A 23,456-nucleotide genomic window follows, 5' to 3' on the forward strand; every position below is an offset into this window, starting at 1 on the left:
TGATTGAAGATATCCTTCAAATCAGCAGCTCCATCAGCATTTGTTTGAAATAGTAGTGAAGTAATGTCATTACTAATACTGTCTAGTCGAAATGGTTTTGAATAATTTGTCATTGAAGTGCTATTCTGATTACTCCTGTCTTTTACGTAAGATTAGAGTCTTAAAGTCTTAACAAAATTAGGCTGTTTAGTAGTAGTTCTAGTTAATTTCGTTTTTTGTTGTTAAAAGCATTTATTGGTCATTACGTTCATATATCTTCGAAGAAAAAAGTAGCTTTCCTTGTCTGTTCAACAACTTCTCGAAACTAGCAAGTGTACCCTAATGATCGATCTCAACGTCTTACTTTCCATAGTCATTTTTATAGTGAATATTTAAGAGTAAAGTTACCTTAGGGTTCTATTACAGTCTCCTACAAGATTCACTTTTCGATGGCAAATGCAATGCGTTACAACGCCTACTTTCTACTTGTAAATTTTGCGAAAATTAAGCTAGAATTAGATTATTTATACCGCTGTTACAAAAAATATAATACTTATTATGGCAATGTAAAAACCATATTAAAACAAGATTGTCGCCACTTATTTCTACTCAGTGAATCTACTAATTATTTTCCTCAGAGTAATATTCCCTACGTCGTACATGATAACGATGTGTCTAGGTAGCTAATAGTAAGAGTGGCTACAGATCATTCAGGTTAGCAAACTGATCGTCACCAATTGTATTAATGCCCACTTCGAATAGATTAATTATTTGAAATGGGTATCAATTCTATCAATGACGCAGAATTTCCGTTGGATCACATCCGAGATATTATTCCGCCATATGAATTATGACGCGGCTTTAAGCAAAAAATGACAAAATGTGATACCACCACTACAGGTCACGCCTTTGGTTTCCATCATATGGGCTAATGGATTATGCCCTCCCATAGCGGCAAGGTCGCATAACCAAGGGGAGGGATCTATAGCAGCGACATGAATTCAGACTAAAATAGGTGATTATTTACATATTTTTGGCGCTAGCAAAACACGGTGTAAATGTTCATTTTACCTACGCTATGTGGGTGAAATGAACAGCTGTTGGTGGTAAAATGAACATCATGCAAAAATCGTGAGCAAAGCAAATATTTTTGAAAATTTGTATTGCCATACTGAAAATATATCCATTAATGATTGTAACCCAGTTAAAAAGAATTCTAAAAGCATCAGATTTGACATCATATGACAACGATATTCACCTCACTGAAAACCTCACGTCTTCCGAGCTAAAAGTTACGTCAGTTCTAATTTTCAAACGTGGTTTTCTAAAATCTTAGTTTTCGTTGATGTTTTCACTTTCATTGACTTACGTATCAACTGGAACATTCAGATTTATGCTCAGAAACTCTTAAACTTGCAAAATTAACATTGACCGTACCAAGCACAACAGCTTCTGTAGAGCAATCATTCTCAGTTATGCGGCGGGTGAAAAACTACCTAAGGTCAACAATGGGACAACATAGATTGTTTCATGTTATGCTGATGTCAGTAGAGAATAAACTGTTAAAAGAGGAGAGTATCAAAAATCATAATTTTTACGAGCATATCATTGATGTGTTTGCTAAGAAAGGCGATAGAAGGATTAATCTGTTATATAAGTAGTTTATAAGCATCACATGTCAAACGAAAAATAAATATGTAGTAAACTTGAACAAGTGCTTCATTTGGTCACGCGACGCCTCTGCCTAGAGGCAATATTGAGACATCCCTTTGAAAAATGTAAATTGGTTTTAGTTCAGTGGCACAGTGACTTGTTACTATGGTTCTCTGAGTATGTACTTCATTTTTCGATCGCGGGACAATTTTCCAATAAACGTTAAGGTGTTCATAATCCCCGATAGGGATGTCCAAATATAAGCTTTTTTTAAACCTTTTTTTGAAAACAACTTTTTTTTTAAATTGGGCAACAAAGTTTAACAATTGCTTAAGAACTCTAAAAAGCATACTGCACATAAAAAAAACAGTATAATATTTATGTCTTTACAGTCACAATAGGCAAATTCATTAGGGTGTCCATACTGCCCCGTGTCCCCCTAAGCATGTTGATTCACATGAAGAGGCCTGTTTGTCAAATAGACATCACGAATGTGATGATCGATAATGCGTTCCAGATATTTCAGAAGAAAAGAAGTCAGACTAATGTGTCTAAGACTCTTTGCTTCCTCATACGACGCACGTCCTCCTTTTGGGATAAATTTTACAGTAACGTCACGCCAGGATCTTGGAATATATCCGGTAGCAAAACTGCTTACAAGTAGCTTTTTCAAAACATGTTTGATAAACTCAAATCCCTTCTGGAGCAGAACAGGATAAATCCCATCCGCTCCTGGAGATTAGAAAGGAGCAAAACTATTAAGTGCCCATTGAATCGATTCAGTAGTTACGATACTGCGAGCCGAAGTCAGAGACTCATAACTACATGAAAAGCCATTCGGTTCATCCGTAGATGCTATGTCCATACAACCGGGGAAGTGTGTATTGAATAAACATTACAAAACCTCTTCATCAGAAGAGGTAAAGTCACCGATAGGTAAGTGAATTTCGTTCACTTGGAAATCCTTAGAATTTGCAAGGATTTTGTTCAGCCGACTGACTTCACTCAAACTGGAAACATTTGTACAAAGGTTTTTCCAGCCGGATCGCTCAGCAGAACGAAGAGCCTTCTTGTAAGCCTTGCGAACCGACTTGAACCACTCTGATCCAGCTGAACGGCGTCTGTTCCAACTCCTTCTACATTGTTTCCTGAGTCTAGTCAGATCAGAATTCCACCATTGGGTCCCTCTTGTAGTCCTCACAGACCGCAGAGGACATGCTTCTTCAAAAGCTTCCATAATGTAGTATGTTGTATCAACGGCATCATCCAAATCATTTGGATTTTCAATGAACGGAGAATATACATGAAATTTGGTCGCAATCAATTCAATATAGAGTTCCCAGTTTGTTGACCGGTGATTCCTAAAACGCAAAGTCTGCGCAGTTACATTTGAATTCCTCATCTGATACATGCCAATTCGTCCACTCGAAACTGATTCTGAGATTTCGATTTCGAGCAGAGAATGTCTAACAGACTTGCATTAACCAAGTAATAAAAAGAAGCGACCTACTATCAGCCCCACAATTCTGCAGATGTGAGGAACTGTATGTTTGGTCGAGATCTTCCAGACAAATACGTCTGCCGTATCTGCTGCTACCTTCGAAAGGGATACTTTTCAAGAACTTCCGCAATACATCCTGCAGCAGCAATGTCATATTATAACATGGAGTCTGTTTTCGAAACATCCTTCCCCTGGAGAAACGGATGAAGCCTACATTGCCCAGTTTAAGACAATCTCTGTAATATAACAATATTGCGTTAAGATACCAAAGTTATTTGCTATTATTTATGATTTCCTCAAGTTTAACATTTGTTCCTCACCTAAGCATAATATGTAAAAGTTTACGTATTCTCTATCAAACCATCTTACCATTTTCCCTCCTTAGCGACAAGCGCCAATCAGTACACGATTGAATCCCTTGCAGTTAGAACCAAAGTCAGGTTCCCGGACTCTTCCCAACGCCTTCCGGACCGCCAGAAAGCCACAAACCAACCGACCGCGCCGCCGGTGTTTTCCTCACAGCATAATACACAAAAAGAAACACGAATCGACACGGCACAGGAGTCCCGTCTTCCCTCTTGATGGCAGCCACCAGAAAAAAACGCGTCACACAAATCCCGAACGAAACCAGCAAATTTCGCACGCAAACCACCAGCAGAACTTCCGGATTTCACGTCCCCCGACAAAAGCCGTTCCCGAGGATTGCTTTAGCACAACTTTTCACGATTTTCGATGATGAAATTGAACGTTTTTTTGTTAATCTCAAGCGACCGCACACATTAAATTTCGTTCTTCTTTTCTTCCTTCGCTAGCTGTTTTCACTCTGGTCCGAAGCGGCGGCGGCGGTGGAGGATGCTGTCAAAATTTGCTTGTTCATTTACGCCTACCCACAGCCGGTGTCCAAGGCGGTGTAATCGATGGGTGGGCGTTGCGGTGTCACGTGCTGGGTGAGTTGCAGGAAAGTGCCACCGGTGCACAGTAAAAACGGACGAGTTTGAATTTATTGAGCATTTCCCAATATGAGTAACATTTGCTGATAAAAATCCACTCGTTCTGTCTGTGTTTAGGCCCATTCACAAATTTCTTAACGCTGAAAGGGGTGGGTGGATGGCCTTAAGATGTTACAGCTCATACAAAACTCCAATAATATAGGCCTTTTCATGTGACAGGTCCGTCTATGCATTTGTTTACATTGGTATAGGACGGGTGCTAACACGGGCCTGTCATTTTCATAGAAGAACTGTCAAAGAGCTTCCAGATCAGCTGATTTGAAACGTCACGTGAATAGGCCTATTCGTATGAAATGCGTTAAGCTAAGTATGCTGTTCGGCTCAAGAAAAGTAAAAATTTCTGGCCAAGAAATGGTAAAGAAATTTCCTACAGCGATATTCATTTGAATTGACATTTCTTTTCAACTGCGTACTGCGATCAAATAAAAATGCTTTTCTTGAGCATTTCTTGCAAGAAATTTCCCACGCATCGAGATAGGCGATTAGGGCTCATTCATTTATTGCATAACGCTGAAAATGACCATTTTTGACACCCACCCACCCCTTTGTAACGCTTTTTGTATGAATATTCTACAAATTTTGTATGAGCCGTAACATCGTGAGGACACCCACCCACCCCCTTCAGCGTTATGAAATTTGTGAATAAGCCCTTACTTTTATGTTGAAGTGCATACTTCCCTTTAAGGTGAAGATACATCGAAGCTAAACTTCAAATTTTCAAGAGCACGGATCTGGAGAATGAAACATCCGTTTATGGCCGGTACGCTGATCATAAGTACTGTGCAAAAAAATAGGACAAGAAACGGTCAAGGAATAATTCCGCTACCGACATTACTTGAGTTGTACGCTGCTGAGAAGTACACGGTTAAATATTTAAATACTAAAAATCTTAAAAGTCATACTAAAACGATATTTGATCTATTCACCCCATGGGGTGCATATCTTCAGATTAAGTATTCCCAAGTATAAATCGTATTAATCAATCGCAATGCATAAAACTCTTTAATTTTTATACTGCGGCATGCTTTTGTTTACTTTCAAGATTCCAAGGAAGAATGTGGAAACAAATTGAGTCAATGGGCCGTATGAATAAAATATAGTAAAGTTGAGTTTACTACATTCTCGGTAGTAAACGCTGTATGTGGAACACGAGTGGTACATGTTTGTGTCATTTTCCTTTCTACAACTTTCGAACATACTACAAACAACGCATTGCTATGAATAAAGGTAGCATTTACTACAAAGCTACTGGTAGTTAGCTTCAGAGGTTGCTACACATGCTTGGAGTTTGCGGAATTGAATGGAATAATTTACTTTTGAGTAAAAATCATAGGAAAAAGATATGAGTTTTGATATATCGGAAGGTATTTTGAGTTTTGCAAAGGAATTCTGAGGTTACGAAAACTTTCGCTCCGCCAATTCTGAGATTCCGGTAAGATTACCGGCAGTAGCAATTTGTAATAACCGTGTGAATTCTGGCATTACGATAATTATGTTATTTTCTAGGAATTTTAGGATGTCGGTAGGAATTCAGATATTGATAAAGTAATTCTGAATTTTACGTGTAAATTCTGACATCTCAGATTTCCTTTTGAATACCGGAATTCCTATAGGAACTTTGAGATTCCGATAGGGATGTCGGATTTTTTATGATAATTCAGGAAGTTTAAATACCATTCTAGGAATATTGCGGAAATATTAGGAATCTGGTAAAAACTCTAGAATTGGGGTGGGAATGGGATTCCGAATATTAATCTCTTGGAATTCTGTGGGTATCTTTGAGACGATATTTCTGTAAGAATCTATGATATTGCGGTGGAATTCCTGCGATTTATTGTGTGAATATTTGTAATTCCGAAAATCAATCTTTGTAATTATTGTAAAAACCTTTAAGATTCCGTTGATCTCCAGTTCCGTTGGAATTTCAAAGTAAAGCTTTAATATAAACGTTTTGAATGTCGGTAAATGTTTTATAGATTTCAATGGAATTTTTTGTGGAATCGTTAAGAATTTTAATAATTTCAAAATGAACCCTGGTGTTTTAGGGGAGATCCTCATTGAATTCTAACGACTACCAATGGAATCACTACAATTCTCATAAAAATCTCTACATTCTAAGTTCTAGACATTCCAAGGATACTATCAGAAACCCCACCAAAATAACGAGAATATCACAGAAACACTTATAACATCGGAATTCAACATGCTGTTAAGAAAACACACGGGGAGCATCAAAATTCTACCGCAATTTCACCAGAATCTCAGTACTGGTGCTAGAAAATATGTGGTTCCTAATTTGGTAGCTGTAATCTCAGGATCTCTTCATAAATGTTAAGCTAGTATTTAAAAAATCATCGGCGTTGGCGAAGGCCGAAAACCACCCAGAAAATTCTTTGACGTACCATCATCATAAAATCATTGACATAGAGAGAATACCAGACTAATCGCAAAATTACACTACAAATCTTGTCAAATAACAGCACCTTCATGATTTGTGCAAATTGTCGCGTAATCGATTAGATTCCATGCATTTTCTTCATATGCATGATTGTATTAATTTTAAGCGTCACTCTGAATAGATTATTCTTTACGTGCAGAATCACTCTGCACTCTGAATGGAAATTTCTTAACGTGCAGCTTCAGTCACTGCTCATGTTCGAAAGTAGTAAGTACTACATGTTCGAAAAGTTTTTTATTCATTCCAAAAGTGTAGTAAACTTTGTGGATTTTGTTTTTGAGTAGATGCTACATGTAGTAAAGTTAAAAGTTTTTTATTCATATCACCCAATGATTTGAAACAAAATGATAAATATTGGCTTTTATTTGAATAAATAATGTGATCACGTTATAATCTATAGCTGTACAACTCTATTCCATAGTTCTTCAAGGACTTCGTAAACTCATTTATTCTTTTCTTTTTTTTTATTCAACTTTCGACAAAGCTAAAACTCAGGAAAGCAGAGACACTTGAAAATTGTTCCTCACTGAGAGCGAAGGGAATCAAATCTGAATCAGACAAAAATAGCCAAGTCCCAAGTGTAACGTTAGTCAACATAAATGAATCATCCGAAATAATTTACGAAAATGCAAGAGAAAGCTTAAACTAATATGATTTGTAAGGATTAAAAATCACAAATGTGGTAGAAGTAATAAATATCACTCTAACTAGTATTTTCATGTTTCTCCGTGTAGAGCTGATTTCATAACATCGGTAACGCCTGCTGTACAAATCAAATGGACCTGTCACTTTTCCGTACGGAAAAATGTGCCGTTCAATTGGGTCCTAAAATGTTTAATGAATTGGCTTGTTTAGGGGTATCAATTTTCTTACATATTCTTAATCTACGCTAAAAATTGAACTAGAATCCAAAGTATCACAATTTTCCGTCATCTGGAACTATTTTTAAAACACGTTTGAAATTAGTATGGAAATCACTTTTGAATCACCCCTCGGCAAATTTTACTTCGGGACGAACTGTCATTGTGTAAATTGAAACGTCATTGAGTCAACGGATTGAAATATTTGTTAATCATTTATAATATGAACATTGAGATATTGGAGGACAATAAAATCGTGTTATACTAAGAATGATGTGCTCTTTCGATCAAGCTGCAACAAACTGTGAATTTTTCTTCACTAAACAACCCAATTCTTGTTTTTATTTAATAATACGAAAGAGCATGTTCTTGCAACTACTTTAGCAATTTTTCTAGCTCAAATAACGGTTATAATATTTTTAAACTTCAATTTTAAAAATGGTTCCAAATATGAACCTTGACACTTGTGATCATGTTTGACATTCACTTTTTCGACAAAAATGCCACAGGGCTTATAGTTTTAACACTGGGGTTGTTCCTATCTGACATTTCGGAAAGGACACGGAAAACAAAATATACCCAAAATTTGAGTTTAAACCAAGGGGTGTGACAAAATCTCAAAAATAAAAAAAAATGCTTATTGGACTTAAACCAATGAAAATCATTTAAAAATTGAGTAAACATGTGTTTCTGCCCTAAAATTAAGCGTTTGATACTAAAATTGGGACAGGGCTTTAGGACCCTTAAAAGTGACATTTCGCTATCAAAATTACTTCGGTACAGTGACGCGGGAGCATGACCCCTAACAGTTCTGGCTCGTTAAAAGATCGATTGCGAATGTCTATATTGTCGCACCGCCACCAAATCGGATCGCGCCAGTGTGACTCGCGATGCGCCTCAACTCGCGACATTTTGAAATCAGTTTTTTCGTGCTGCATTTTTGGTGCTGCATTCTAACGATTTCTATGAACACAGCGCACTATTCACATATTAGCTGCGACGCTCGGGGCCCGAGAAAATAATAATTAAAAAAAATGTTGGTCTAGATTTCTACTTACTGTAATAATTGCTACAAGAAACTTCTTTAACCGTTAGAAAAGAAATAGAGCAAACCTTTATGGCTTTTCTGTATAAGTCAATGGATGGTTTTTCTGTTTTGGAACAAATTGCCGTTAGCATTCCTGTAAAGAGTTCGTGAGAAGTTTCTGGGACATCCATATAGAATTATCAGGAGATTATTAATGAATCTTTGGATGAAGTAACGGATTAATTTCATACCAGTCGCGTCGTATTTTACACTCATTAGAGGTTCTTGGCTTATTCAGAATTGCCGTAGAAATCTCCTGAGAACTTTTCCGATTATTCCGGAGAAAAACTACATTTGTATCTACAAAAAGATGAATCAAAATAGAACAACATCATTGGTTGTAAAGCCAGATAGTTTTTTTTATCATATTTGTTTGTTAAAATAGATTAAGAAATAGTTAAAAGAAAAAAATATTTATTATGAAATTTTACAGTACACAATGAATGGAAAATTTGTTAGGTGTCTGTCATGTCAAGTGTAGAAAAAAAAACAAAAAAAAACGTCTGGAGTAAACAAATTTTGGACTTATAAATTTCTTCTTGTTTTTTGTAAAATATTTATCCGGATAACCCAAGAAACATTAGTAGTTGAATACCAGTTTATTCAGCTGAAATATACTTAAAAGTGGTTTGTTTAGCTCTTATTTCGCTAAAATGTTTGTTGGGAATCCAATATCAAGCCAGGAACAACTGGTAAGTAATATGATTTGCGTTTGCCTCCATCAATCGGCAAATTACGACCGACTTATATCGGATTTTCTCTTATTTTCAAAGGCTTATGATACGGGCAAAAAAGCAAGAGAGTATTCGCAAGACAGCCAAAATGCTGCCGTTGTTGACAACCGAGCAACGGAACGGAATCGGAACAACGGAAGAAAATCTCTCAAGAGGAAAACGAACCATGTTCTCTAGAGCATTGTGAACGGAATCGGAACAACGGAAGACAACCGGTTTCTCGAGAGGAAGACGAACCATGTCGTCTAGAGCTTTGTGTACGGATATGGTTTATGATTTGAAAACCGGAAATAGATGCATTCGATTATTGACATTTGAAAATTATATTATATTGAATTATTTGTTTGAACTATCGTTTTTAAGGTCCCACTTGTTTCGGGGTACCTTACATTCTATTGCAGCTAAGGCTGTGAACCGTTTCACCATTTCGTTTAACTTTTTGTTAAAATTTGACAGCTCGATAGTTGTTTCCCCTGCGGTGAGAAATAACCCTGCTCTGGAGCATGGTTAAACTTGACAGTTCGAAAGTTATTTTCTGCTCCCGTGAATTGGCCTTTTCATGTGACAGGTCCGTCTATGCATTTGTTTACATCGGTAGAGGACCGGTGCATACACGAAGCTGTCATTTTCATAGAAGAACTGTCAAAGAGCTTCCCAATCAGCTGTTTGGAACGTCATGTGAATAGGCCTATTTGAGAATAACTAACTATCTGTCAACTTTGTTCTGAAACGACTACTGGACTGTCAAAGCTCAAATGGGTCGACCTCGATGTTTAATTTGTTGAAGTTGATGCGACTGAAAACCCCAGCATGCCATGACTTTTTAAATGTATTTTTGAATTGCAATAAATTGAGTTAGTTATAATTTGACCGTCTAGCAATCAGGTTGTTTTATTGCTTTCGGTCCGACCTACGGCCACATCCCATAGGTTATGGGCCATTTAGTAGAAAGTTCGAGAGAGTATTCGAGAAGAAAAAATTTCACCCCGTAATCAAGATTATTCCACGTTCCCGGTATGGATGGAAGCAAGTTCGGCCTGGAGAAATTGAAGAGCGGCGGCTACGAATGCTGGCAATTCAAGGTGGAGATGCTGTTGGTGCGCGAAAACCTGTGGAAATACGTTGCGGAGGCCGCCCCAGAACCTCTGACGGACGCGTGGCAGGAAGGAGACGCCAAAGCACGGGCCACCATCGTTTTGCTCGTCGACGACAGCCAACACCCGCTGATCCGGAACTGCAAGACCGCCAAGGAGACCTGGGAAGCGTTGCGAAAACATCACCAGAAAACGACGATGTGCACCCGCGTGTCGTACTTGAAAAAGCTGTGCAAAGCTGAGTACGCCGACGACAGGGACATGGAGGGCCATCTTTTCCACATGGAGGAGCTGTTCGCAAGTCTCGCGAATGCTGGACAAGACCTGGAACCTAGCCTGAAGATAGCGATGGTGCCGAAGAGCATGCCCGACTCGTTCGATACCCTGACGACAGCGTTGGAAAGCCGTTCCGATGAGGAGCTCACCATGGAGCTGGTGAAACGGAAGCTGTTGGATGAAGCCCAAAAGCGAGCCGAAAAAAGCCATCGAGGTGAGTCCATTCTGCGTGCTGGTGGAGACAAAAAGTCCATTGTCTGCCACAATTGCAACAAGCCCGGGCATATGAAGCGAGAGTGCCCAGCATCAAGAGCCGGAAGAGAGCCAACCAGCAGCCAGAGCCACGTGTCGAAGAAAAAATCTAAATCGAAGGCGACGGTTGGCATGGTAACGCCATTCGCGTTCATGACTACTACGACCGCGAATTCAAATGTGTGGATCGTCGACTCAGGAGCAACGTCGCACATGTGCTGTGACCGTTCGTTTTTCGACGAGCTGAAGCCAAGTTCGGGGATTTCCATTACGCTGGCCGATGGAAACGAGACGTTGGTGAAAGGTGTCGGTTCTGGGCGCCTGTTTTGCCAAGACGAACAAGGTAACCAGCAAGAGGTAATCCTGTCCGAAGTGTTCTATGTTCCAGATTTGGAGTCGAACCTGATCTCGGTAGGAAGATTGGTCGCCAAGGGAGCCGAGGTGATTTTCTCCAATCGCCGTGGTTGCGTTATCCAACGTGACGGTGCTGTCGCAGCGGTTGCGAAGAAAGTTGGTGGGCTATACCAGCTGGCTACCAAACAGCGTGGTATGGTTGCGTCACACCACAAAAAGGATTGCATCCATCATTGGCACCGCAAATTAGGCCACCGTGATCCTGAAGCGATACATCGAGCGGTGCGTGATGATTTGGCGACTGGCGTGAGCATTCAGAAATGTGGCGTGTTCCAGACATGCGAGTGCTGCGTCGAAGGTAAAATAGCTCGGCTGCCATTTCCGAGAAAGGATCATCGTCAATCTGCGAAGGTGCTGGACATCATCCACACGGACATCTGTGGACCGATGAATATCGTGTCGCCGGGTGGTTCGCGGTACTTCCTCACGATGATTGACGACCATAGCCGATACACCGTGGTGTATTTCCTGAAGAAGAAGTCGGAAGCTGCGGATGTAATAGAAGATTACGTGAGTATGGTCAAGAATCGTTTTGGAAGATGTCCGACCGTTATTCGTTCCGACCAGGGAGGCCAATACAAATCGAAGCGTTTGGGACGGTTCTACCGAGAAAATGGAATCGCTCCCCAGTACACGGCTGGGTATGCACCGGAGCAAAACGGAGTCGCGGAGAGGAAAAACCGGTCGATCGTTGAGATGGCTCGATGCATGCTGATCGACGCGAAGATGGGCTACGAGTTCTGGGCGGAAGCGGTCAACACGGCCGTTCATTTGCAGAATATGCTGCCATCGAGGTCCGTCGAGAGGACACCGTTCGAGCTGTGGTTTGGCAAGAAACCGGATTACGGACGATTGCACATTTTTGGGTGCACTGCGTTCGTTTACATTCCCAAAGAGAAGCGAAGCAAGTTGGCACCGAAGGCGGAAAAGTTGACTTTCGTTGGCTACTCGGACTGCCACAAGGCGTTCCGCTTCATCGATCAAGCAACGAAGAAAGTGGTCATCAGCCGTGATGTACGTTTCGTGGAGATGGAAGACGACGTTGAGAACGATGATTCGACGTCGCGGTCACCGTCAGCGACGATGGTGGAGTACGAGTCAGTGCTTTCACAACCAGTTGTGGAAGATGAATCCGACGATGACGCGTCGGTTCAGGAGGAATGCGAATCAAACTCCTCATATTATGATTCACCGTCTGAAGATGTGCTCGATGATGATGGCAACGAAGAAGAGAAGACGCCCCTCCGGCGTTCAAATCGAAGCACGAAAGGACAGCTGCCAGCTCGATTCCGGGAGTCCACCGGCATGGCGCGCAAGTTTTTGGCGGAACCGCGAAGTTTCTCTGAAGCAATCAACGGTCCAGAGGCAGTACAGTGGCGTGTTGCAATGGATGATGAGATCAAGTCGTTGAAGATGCACGGTACCTGGAAGCTGGCGAATCTGCCTGCTGATCGCAAGCCAGTCGGCAGCAAGTGGATTTTCAAGCGCAAGCTCGATGAGAACGGCAACGTTGCGCAGTACAAGGCTCGATTGGTTGCGCAAGGATTTTCCCAAAAGTTTGGCACAGATTTCGACGAGGTGTTTGCCCCCGTGGTGCGGCAGGTAACGTTTAGAGCGTTGCTTACAATCGCCAGTGCGAAGAGCATGATAGTGAAACATGCGGACGTCAAGACGGCCTACCTCCACGGTGATCTGGACGAAACGATCTACATGCGGCAACCGCCTGGCTATGAAGTGGGTGGTGGAGGCGCCGTATGTTTGCTACAGAAGAGTCTGTACGGTCTCAAGCAAGCGGGACACGTATGGAACCGATGGCGTGCTGAAGCAACTAGGGTTCACGCAATCAGCAAACGATCCGTGTCTGTACGTTCGGCAACGGGGCAAGCAATTCACCTATCTGGTGATATATGTGGACGACATGGTCATCGCTTGTCACACTGAGGAGGAGTACGCCGAACTGATGACAGCATTAAACCGTAGCTTCACGGTGACATCGTTGGGAGACATTCGGCATTTCTTGGGCATCCAAGTGCGACGCACCGAGAAGCAGTTTTCTCTGAACCAACGAGTCTACATTCAGAAGTTGCTGGAGCGATTTGGGATGACTGAGGCGAAATCGTCGAAGATTCCTTTGGACCCTGGCCACCTGCAACAAAAGGAGGAGAGTGAGAAATTGCCGAACATTCACCAGTACGCCAGCTTGACCAACGAGAGACCACGAGCTTGTACTGGGACCAGGACGAGCAGCAATGGAGGTTTACGTCGACGCTGACTGGGCCGGTGATGCTAAAACTCGGAAGTCGAATTCCGGATTCCTGGTTACGTTTGGTGGTGGACCAATCCACTGGGCATCCCGGAAGCAAACGTGTGTTGCGTTGAGCAGCACCGAAGCGGAATTTGTGGCGCTCGCTGAGTGTTGCCAAGAATTGCAGTGGATCAATCGCTTGCTGACCGATTTTGCTGTGGACGTGACGAAACCGATTCGTATCCACGAAGACAACCAGTCTTGTATGAGGCAGTTGGAATCTGGAAGAATCAACAACAGATCGACACGAAGTACCATTTCGTCCGACAAATGAAGGAAGAAGGAAAGATCTCCGTTGAGTATTGTCCGACGGACAGGATGGTTGCCGACATGCTAACTAAGCCGTTGGCAAACCTAAAGTTGACGAGATTCCGTGAGGCAGCTGGAGTTCTACCGTCGAGGAGGAGTGTTGAAGTTGATGCGACTGAAAACCCCAGCATGCCATGACTTTTTAAATGTATTTTTGAATTGCAATAAATTGAGTTAGTTATAATTTGACCGTCTAGCAATCAGGTTGTTTAATTGCTTTCGGTCCGACCTACGGCCACATCCCATACAATTTAACCATTTGAGGGGAAAATAACTATCGAAATGTCAAATTTTAACTAATAGTTAAACGAACTGATGAAACGGTTCACAGCCTAAGTACCCACTAGATATCACAACTCCAGAGCAAAACTGCGACAAATATTCCTCGGAGGTCATATTCGTTTGCAAAATGTGCTTTGAAACGGTAAAAACCTTGCACGACATACGTTAAATGTGACTGAAACATAGAAGTAATAAACCATAGAAGAAGAATGTCGCTGGCGGCGCAGTAGGAACATCTTTTGCTGGTGGAGATAGGCGGGGCTATAAATGTCAACGCAAAAATGTATGCAGTTTGACACTTATGTACCCAACATGTTTCTGAGCGAGGACAAAGGGAACACCAGCGACATTATTATTCTATGGTTTATTATTTCTGTTGACTGAAATGATATATGAGAGCCACACTAGGGCCTGTTCACAAAATAACGCTGAAGAGGGTGGGTATCGACGAAATGTTACAGCTCATATAAATACATTTTTCAAAAAGTGTCACGAGAGGGTGGGTGTCAAAAATGGCCATTTTCGGCGTTATGAAATTTGTGAACAAACCCTAGGCACAGACAAACAGACGTAACACTTAGAACAAATTTCTTCAAAATCCATCGCCCAGTTTACACCATCATCATCTAGTGAGCATGTTACACGAAAAGGTGTTTCGTGCAACAAGACCGACAGATGGCGGTAGTGTGAAACGTCAAACGCGAAGAAAAACGATGAGCGCGCCTCTGGTTGTGAGATTTGTAACATAGCGAATTTGAAACGATCGTTAAAAGAGTGGTCGATGGAAATTTCGTCAGTGTTACGTCTGTTTGTCTGTGCCCTAGGTGTATTCTAGGAGGCCATTTTCTTGAGTATAGAGAAAGCAGAAATAAATTTGTCCACACTTCAAACCATGTCACCCATTGTGCAAGTTCCAGGGAAAATTATTTAAAGCAAGGACTTCATCTTTGCCGTATCTGTGATGCTTTATCAGCCTTTTTTCAGAATGGCGCACATTTCAAAAGTTTTGTTTAGATTTCATTAAAAAAAAATGCAAGGAACTCAGTGGAATTTTTAATGAAAAAAAAAGTAAAAGTTGAAAAAGTATGCTCCTGAAACTCAAGAGAAAGGTAAGAGTCAGTTTTGTTAACCGTTGATGTATAATTTAACCGATTCAAAATGAACACAATTTTATTAGTATTTTACAAAATCACATGTTTTCCAAATTTCCAATCCAAACCGTTTCCTTTGCGCCACCGTCGATCATTCCTCCAGCAGTCGAGCTCCCCGTTCCTTCTCCTCGGTCAGTGCCCGGGCATCGTGCACATAGACCGGCACTTCCAAGCCTTGCATCTTGGCCGCCCGCACAAATCCTTCGTTAGACGTCACCGTGATCGCTTCGTGTCTTAGGCCAAATGCAAAGATTTGCAAACTCCGTGGTTTGATTTTTCCGCCCACGCGGATGTTCCGCATCTCGTCCGGTAGGAGGACATCCGGCAGGATGGTCACCATTTCAAAGAGCTGCTCGGCGCGCGCCTTCTCGTTCGGTCCACCCAGAATTGTGAGAATTTCGTTGAAGGAGGAAACGGCCGTTTCGCAGCAGATCAGATCCTTCCCGTGGAACAGCTGGTCCAGGACTGGTTTGATTGGTTTCTCCCGTTCCCAGCGGGCCTGTTCCGTGAGGAGCGGTTCGTTATACTCCCAGTTGGCGGAGCCGTTGGTCATGGCGCTTACGTAGGCTATGAGGGTGGTGATGTCCAGATTTAGCTTTGTGACGGTGGTAATTTCGGCTCGGGGAACCGGTTCGGACGTTTGCAGTACCAGAACCGTCACTCCGACTTGCTCCAGTTCGAAAACCAGCTCGTCGTCGATTTTGCTCAGGAAGCGGAACACCACCCGAGGCGCTTTGAACATGTGCGGATTGGCTTCCGCTGCTTCCACGTACTCTCCCGCCTGCTCAAGGATGCTTTTGGACCCGTAGCTGGTGCGGCCGTGGACGGCATCGCTCAACGATTTAGGATTGCGGGCAATGACTTTGATCCAGGTTGCCCCTCCATCGGCTACGATATCTACCCGTAGCTTAGACCCACGGTCCTCCAGGGGCAGTGGATAATCCACATGGATCACGTCTTGGCAGCTGAGCAGGCACTGGACCAGGCAAGCAAAGTGCGTCAAATTACTGCACAGGATATGGTTGATGGACACCGTTTTGGCCGTCTTCACCTGAGGAAGTAGAGTCGCATAAGGGCACGATCAAGGTTGATAAGTGAAAGGAGGTAGCGTGGGTTCACTCACCTTGTTGAGAAACTTGAGCTCCTGGCTGATTTTCTTGGAAATTTTTCGCACTCCGTCAACCGTGTCGCACTTGGCCAAATCTTGCAGCAATTTCCCGCCGAGGTCGATTTTTTCCTGCGCCAGCGAGGTGAGTTCTTCCAGGGTGTACTCATTGTCCATTATTTTATTGCAGGGTCAGGAAGATTAAAATCACGCGACGGCAACAAAAGGCTACCAGGTTGATTTTTATCGCACTTCTACACAACTGATGATGTTTGACAGTTTTGTTTCGTTTCGAATGGATGATTGTGGTAAGCAAAGCGAAGGAAATGGGAAGTAAACAAAACGGAATGTTGTGCTCTCGCTTCGCCTTTCCATTCAAATTCGCGAAGTACCTAGACGAGAGAAAAGAACTTGCTCTGTGCGCAATCCAAACACAGAGCGAATTGCTATTTATAGATTTGTTTATTGCCAATGCTTCCACACATATGTACATCAATGGTAGTTTGTAGCGTTTGTAGTGGAAAGACAGAATATGAGAATGGAAGACGCGATGGAAATTGAGCTAAAGTGATTTTTATTGATGACATCTTCTAATCTTATAGGAAACGTGAAAGCTATACGAGCGTTAATTTGCGGAAGGACGCATCTAATAAAATCAAGCCAAAACTAACTCAAATGATTGAGAAAAGTAGGTGTAGAATCGAAAAACTGTGAGAACAACCAAGGTTTGTATGAATCAACAGAAAACAACTGGCGAATTCCTCAAATCAGTAAGAATGTTCTGATTTTTCAGGTACAAAAAGTCATCGGTACTACATTGATCTTGCAAAAAAGCTCCCGCCCCCGGGTGGGCTCGAACCACCAACCTTTCGGTTAACAGCCGAACGCGCTAGCCAATTGCGCCACGGAGGCTCGTTGAGAAACGGCTCGCCGGATCACTATAAAAGCTAGGATGACGCTTCGGAGCAAATTTGTAGGGTATTGTCACAGTGGCATCCAACAGGAACAAAGCCAACCAAAAATGAAACGAGGGCCTATTATGCCGCCTATTCATAATAGCAGATGAAGCCATCCAGAATGGCACAATGTTGTTACACATAAGGTCAGTTGGCGTAAGTCGTTTGGCATTAAGTCATTTGACTTATTTTATCGAATGAAATAACGTGATGAACAAGGCTGATGGCAACAACAGACTCAATAAACCGTTGTTTTTAGAAGTAGTGAATTGACATTCTTCCCGAAGGCTTTCCTAATACAAAATTTAATACGTAACAAGTGGCTGCTATTCAAAATGCTGTTCTCAGAAAAGTTGCTTAACAAAGGAAGGAACCAATCAAACCTTAATTCGGAAATCATTTGTTCAGACCAGGGTATATGATCATCATCTGCAAAAACCAGGACACAGTCAGGAGAAAGTCAAGACCTGGAACTTTTTTTTATTTGTTTTATTAGTATCATTCCAAACATTACATTCATTATTTCTTATATCTAGGTGTTCTGTGTTATTAGACAACACTATCATCCTAATTTGGTAACACAAATCTAAGATTTTGTTATCATTTTGTTAACAACATATAACATTTCGTTTGCCGTAGCAGTTCAGATTTTTTACAGGTGAGTTGATTTCACCTGCTTATAAGAGAAAAAAAACGTTTTTAATATACTTAACCTAACTTAATCTAAACATATAACGCATTAATCGTGACAATAGAAGATTGTAACGAATTTTTGCCTGAAATTATTAATGATTGTATTTGACATTTGTTCCAATGTTTCAACATTGGATATTCTATGTAACTCATTGGTACTATACCAGGGAGGAAGCTTCAGAATCATTTTCAAAATTTTATTTCGAATTCTCTGCAGAGCTTTCTTCCTGGTATTACAACAGCTAGTCCATATTGGTACAGGGTACAGCATACAACATAGCTGGCCTTAAAATTTGTTTGAATATCAAAAGCTTGTTCTTAAGACAAAGTTTTGATTTTCTATTAACAAGGGGATAGAGACATTTTACATATTTATTACATTTGGTTTGAATACCCTCAATGTGATTTAATTTCTTAGCTAACATGAGCCCTAGATATTTAACTTCATCTGACCAATTTATTGGAACCCCTCTCATCGTGACAACATGTCTGCTTGAAGGTTTCAAATGAAGAGCTTTTGGTTTATGTGGGAATATCATTAGTTGAGTTTTAGAAGTATTAGGAGAAATCTTCCATTTTTGCAAGTATGAAGAAACAATATCCAAACTTTTTTGCAATCGACTACAGATGACACACAGGCTTGGTCTTTTGGCGGAGAGGCCTGTGTCATCCGCAAACAAGGATTTTTGACATCTCTGAGGTAACTCAGGTAAGTCAGATGTGAAAATATTGTATAATATTGGTCCCAAAATGCTGCCTTGGGGAACACCAGCTCTTACAGGAAGTCTTTCAGACCTGGATTTCTGAAAATTAACCTGAAGTGTACGATTTGACAGATAACTTTGATAACAATGTATGTTGGAAAATTAAAGTTTGTTAATTTGACGATCAAACCTTTATGCCAAAAACTGTCGAATGCTTTTTCTATGTCTAGAAGAGCGAGACCAGTAGAATAGCCTTCAGATTTGTTGGAACGGATCAAATTTGTTACACGTAAAAGATGATGAGTGGTCGACTGTCCATGGCGGAATCTAAACTGTTCATTGGCAAACATTGAATTTTCGTTGATGTGGGCCATCATTCTGTTCAAAACAACCTTTTCAAAAAGTTTATTGATGGAGAAAAGCAAACTGATTGGACGATAGCTAGAAGCTTCTGCAGGATTTTTGTCTGGTTTTAAGATTGGAAAAATATTTGTCAGGAAAATATGCTAATTGAAAACATTTGTTCAATATATCAACTAAAAATAAAAAGCTACACGCTAAGAAAATAAAATACTAAATAAGTTAAATACCATTCTATTCACTCATTGGAATGAATTAAAAAGGAATATGCATTGCTAGTATAAACGCTTTTTATATATGACCGTGCTTATCACGGGAATAATTCATTGGGCTGATAAAGAAGGAAAATTCCATGAATTTCATAAAAACTGATTTCATTTTATTTTGAAAATATGAAAACAAAACAACAAAATTAAAAGTGAAACAAAATGATATATTTTTTTAATAATATATTGTAATAGCTTTTTGCTGACGCGACATGAGCGTCATCCCGTCGCTATTTATAAAACTTTCATTTTTTTATCATGGTATGAAGGCGGTGAGAACGCTGCAACTTATTCTATCTGTGCACTAGGACTCGAGCTAGTTCCGCACCGTTCGCATTATCTGCTTAGTTCTGCTAGTTCAGAAAATCCCGTTGGCAATTTTTCCGCTGATGTTCGTCATTTCACTCCAGATCCCACGGCCGGAAGTTTTGGGTGGGATTCTAAATGAACAAAAATGTCGCAATAAAAGCAGTCACGGAGCCGCTGAGTGAAAGAAAACTTACCGATAGCAACACATTCTCGCTCCCAAATAACTATTTAATATATTATTTCGTTTTTCTCGTGAAAACAGTTATTAATATTGTGAGGCACGATCACCGGGCTTGAGGGCATAAAATGTCTGAATCGAATTCGGTTTCGTTAAGTCCTTGGAGTGAAATCAGGCGCGCAATATGCAGTGAAAATGATAAATTTCCAAAAAGATTAGGAATGCTTAAAATATATTACTACAGTGTATATCATTTATTCGCAACAATGAATAAAGTTGTGTAAATATAAATAAATAATATTTATTATGCTAACTAGAGTTTTCCATTTTCTCCGTGTACTTTCTGGAAGTTTCTTGATGAGGATGTAGAAAATTCCATCATCGCTAGGAGCTTTCATAGTTCTCACTTCTTCCAAATCAGTCTCCCAGGAATTTTCGAAAACGTTCTCTTGATTGAGAATATTTTCGAAGTCCTGAGTAACTTGATTTTCAATTGGAGTAGTAAGTCTTGAATTAAAATTGTGCGCGCTTTCAAACTGCATAGCAAGTTTTTGAGCTTTTTCGCAATTAGTTAGTAATAATTTGTTTTCCTCTTTCAATGCCGGTATTGGCTTCTGAGGTTTTTTCAAGGTTTTAGATAATTTCCAAAAGGGCTTAGAGCCAGGGTCCAATTGAGAAATCTTATTTTCAAAATATTTGTTTCTTAATAGTGAGACACGTTTCTTGATCTCTTTCTGCAAATCCTGCCATATAATTTTCATAGCAGGATCGCGAGTGCGTTGAAATTGCCTTCTCCTCACGTTTTTAAGACGGATCAAGAGTTTAAGATCATCGTCTATAATCACGGATTCAAATTTTTCTTCACATTTTGGAATTGCAATGTTCCTGGCTTCAACAATGGAATTTGTTAAAGTTTCAAGAACATTGTCAATATCAAATTTAGCTTGTAATGAAATGTTAACATCAAGATAAGAGTCAATATACGTTTCATATATATTCCAGTCGGCTCGAAAATAATTGAAAGTGGAACTGATAGGATTGAGAATCGCTTCAAGGGATATTTGAAATGTAACAGCCCGCATAATCAAGAACCATACAAGTACCGTTTCCCATTCTATCCACAACCATTTGCGACCAATTCTTAACAACTATGTATAACTTGCCAATTAACAATAAATCAACCTTACGGCAAACGTGTTTGACAATTTCATAAACGGTAAATGGGAAAATAACAATGTGGGGAATGGGCGGTTAAGTTATGTAACCATATGAAAATGGCTATTTTCTCGAACAAAATTTTGAGTCTACAGTTCTCCGAAAGGTGAGTATACCATCCATTTTATACTAAATAAATTGTTAGGCAAACAGTTCAAATGCAGTGAAACCATATTTATCTATCAAGAACGAATAATGTTTGTGTATTTGTTGGCTTATGGTGTTTTATTGTAATTTAACCGTATGCTAAACTGTCTTGTTGTACTTATACCATAAAAGTAAATATGATTTGATTAGATAATGAGCAGCAATAAAACAAGTAAATACGAGTAGAAAAACTCACCTCAATCAAAAATATATTATAGTCTAATCAAAACCAACGTTTCTCATAATAACGAATTACTTGTATTACTTGAAAATATGACAAAACTTCAATTTTTGATTGATGTGAATTCATACCACTCGTACATACTTGTTCCATAATCTATAATAAAAACACACTTATATTAATTATTGCCGTTATTATTGTTAATTTTAACTCTTACTGTTTCCCCAACACACTTTCACTCCTCGTCTGATCATTGCTAGACCAGCGACAGATTATATTCCGGCTTGTCTGGCTTCGCGTTGTCTTCTATTATGGCCAGTAATCGAATGCATATATTTCCGGTTTACACAATGCTCTAGAGGACATGGTTCGTTTTCCTCTTGAGAATCCGGTTGTCTTCCGTTGTTCCTATTCCGTTCCGTTGCTTGGTTGCTGACAACGGCAGCGTTTTTGGCTGTCCTGCGAACGCTCTCTTGCTTATTTGCCCGTATCATAAGCCTATGAAAATAAGAGAAAATCCGATATAAGTCGGTCGTAATATGCCGATTGATGAAGGCAAACTCAAACCAGATTACTCACCAGTTGTTCCTGGCTTGATATTGGATCATCCGGATAAATATTTACAAAAAAAACAAGGACAAATCTACACGGTCGTTTGCGAATACCCTTTAAAGGGTAAAAATTCACCCATTTCCGCTAGAAGTGCCTCTCCACATTTAATGAGTAAACACGGTTTACTCTTTAACGGGTAAAAGCGGTTTCTGTCAATGGATGGGTATTTTTTTACCCGTTTTGCAGATCGCCCTCGCGGCACAAAAAGGGTAAAAATTTACCCTTTTTGCAAATGGCGAAAATCAATAATTATCACTTCAACACAAAAATAACGACCTTTGGAATAAACTTGTCGAAAAACAAATGGTTTTTATTGCAAGTTCAATATTTTACATGCCAACTAAATTTATTACAGATTAATGTTGTTGTTAAGTGCATTAATCAGTCCTCCATATCCATATATGACGAACAGCTCAAATAACATCATGTGCTGCCTGCAGGATAAACGGGAACATCTAGAATTATTTCTGATCATTTTAAATTGACATAAACAATTTTATATACTGTTTTACTTACCGCTTCCTTGAAATTGTTCACACTAAACCACACAAACATTAAAACTAATTAAATATTTATAAATAATTTGTTTCTGGGATAGCGCACAGCTGCAGGCTGCAAAATGATTCCCATCTAGTTTTTCACCCTTAAATGGGTTTTAAAACACCCATTTTTAATCGGCAGTAGCTTGACTACAATGGGTATTTATTTACCCGTTATATATTTCTGATTTTACCCGTTTTTTGACAGATCTCTATGCTTTTAAAAAATGAGTATATTTTTACCCATAAAAGGGTATTCGCAAACCACCGTGTATTACACAATCCAAAATTTGTTTACTCCAGACGTTTTTTTGTTTTTTTTTCTTCTACACTTGACATGATAGACACCTAACAAAGTTTCCATTCATTGTGTTCTGTAAAATTACATAATAAATATTATTTTTTCTTTTAAATATAGGTTTAAAATCTTCAAGTATTGGACCGACAAATATCACCAAAACTTTTGCATTGTTTATTTTTTTGCACCGAGTTGTGACGAAAAAAGAACCCATATGTAAAACTTAAACAGTCACAGTTAGCAGAGTGTATTTTTTAGCGTGTGAACAGTTTGGCGAATTGTTGAAATTAAGTAATATATAGTGAAATATACACATGTTTATGAATCGCACAAACAGAAATCAGTAAGTGGAAACAAACTGTTTGGAATGTAGGGTAAATTGTATTTTTCTATGCGGGAGGGACATGATCAGAATCAAAATCAGCATGAGTAACTAATTGGCTACAATGATGACGAGAGTCGGTTTAGACCAAATCAATCGTAGAAGGATTTCTACAAGAGGAAAAACATGTAAGGCTATCAGGGTAT

The 23,456-nt window shown here is 40.0% G+C and overlaps 2 protein-coding genes, 2 long non-coding RNA genes and 1 other non-coding gene across 6 annotated transcripts in view; 1 reads left to right on the forward strand and 4 right to left on the reverse strand.

Annotated features, from left to right (window-relative positions):
• LOC5580009 (exportin-7) overlaps positions 1–3,974 on the reverse strand; it is a 54,170-nt gene extending 50,196 nt beyond the window's left edge. For both annotated transcript variants that reach the window (XM_021857656.1, XM_021857657.1), the window contains exon 1: positions 3,503–3,974. In XM_021857656.1, the coding sequence (XP_021713348.1) occupies positions 3,503–3,505 (3 nt within the window). In that variant the 5' untranslated portion in view covers positions 3,506–3,974. The remainder of the gene's footprint in view (positions 1–3,502) is intronic.
• An 11,099-nt stretch (positions 3,975–15,073) lies between these two features.
• Positions 15,074–17,690, forward strand: LOC110681564. Its single transcript, XR_002503265.1, has 4 exons — positions 15,074–15,323; positions 16,661–16,778; positions 17,073–17,195; positions 17,264–17,690. It is a non-coding gene; the product is annotated as an uncharacterized LOC110681564 (long non-coding RNA).
• Positions 15,353–16,750, reverse strand: LOC5580006 (UPF0415 protein C7orf25 homolog). The gene is made up of 2 exons (XM_001653844.2): positions 16,489–16,750; positions 15,353–16,416 (listed from the first exon to the last, which is right to left on the reverse strand). The coding sequence occupies exons 1-2, from the start codon at positions 16,645–16,647 to the stop codon at positions 15,457–15,459; spliced, it is 1,119 nt and encodes a 372-aa protein (XP_001653894.1). The 5' UTR covers positions 16,648–16,750; the 3' UTR covers positions 15,353–15,456.
• On the reverse strand, positions 17,309–17,382 carry Trnan-guu. Its single transcript has one exon. It is a non-coding gene; the product is annotated as a tRNA-Asn (tRNA).
• Positions 17,691–21,657: 3,967 nt separating the features above from the next.
• Positions 21,658–22,151, reverse strand: LOC110674616. Its single transcript, XR_002499040.1, has 2 exons — positions 22,059–22,151; positions 21,658–21,977 (listed from the first exon to the last, which is right to left on the reverse strand). It is a non-coding gene; the product is annotated as an uncharacterized LOC110674616 (long non-coding RNA).
• Between the last annotated feature and the right edge of the window lie 1,305 nt (positions 22,152–23,456).

The sequence above is a fragment of the Aedes aegypti genome, chromosome 1 (genome assembly GCF_002204515.2).
Source record: "Aedes aegypti strain LVP_AGWG chromosome 1, AaegL5.0 Primary Assembly, whole genome shotgun sequence".
Taxonomy (NCBI): domain Eukaryota; kingdom Metazoa; phylum Arthropoda; class Insecta; order Diptera; family Culicidae; genus Aedes; species Aedes aegypti.

What these genes read in the sequence shown, in the direction of transcription:
- LOC5580006 (XM_001653844.2), bottom strand. Translation starts at nt 16,647, where the DNA reads ATGGACAATGAGTACACCCTGGAAGAACTCACCTCGCTGGCGCAGGAA. An exon ending in AGCTCAAGTTTCTCAACAAG is followed by an intron (nt 16,417 to 16,488) that starts GTGAGTGAACCC and finishes CTACTTCCTCAG; the next exon opens with GTGAAGACGGCCAAAACGGT.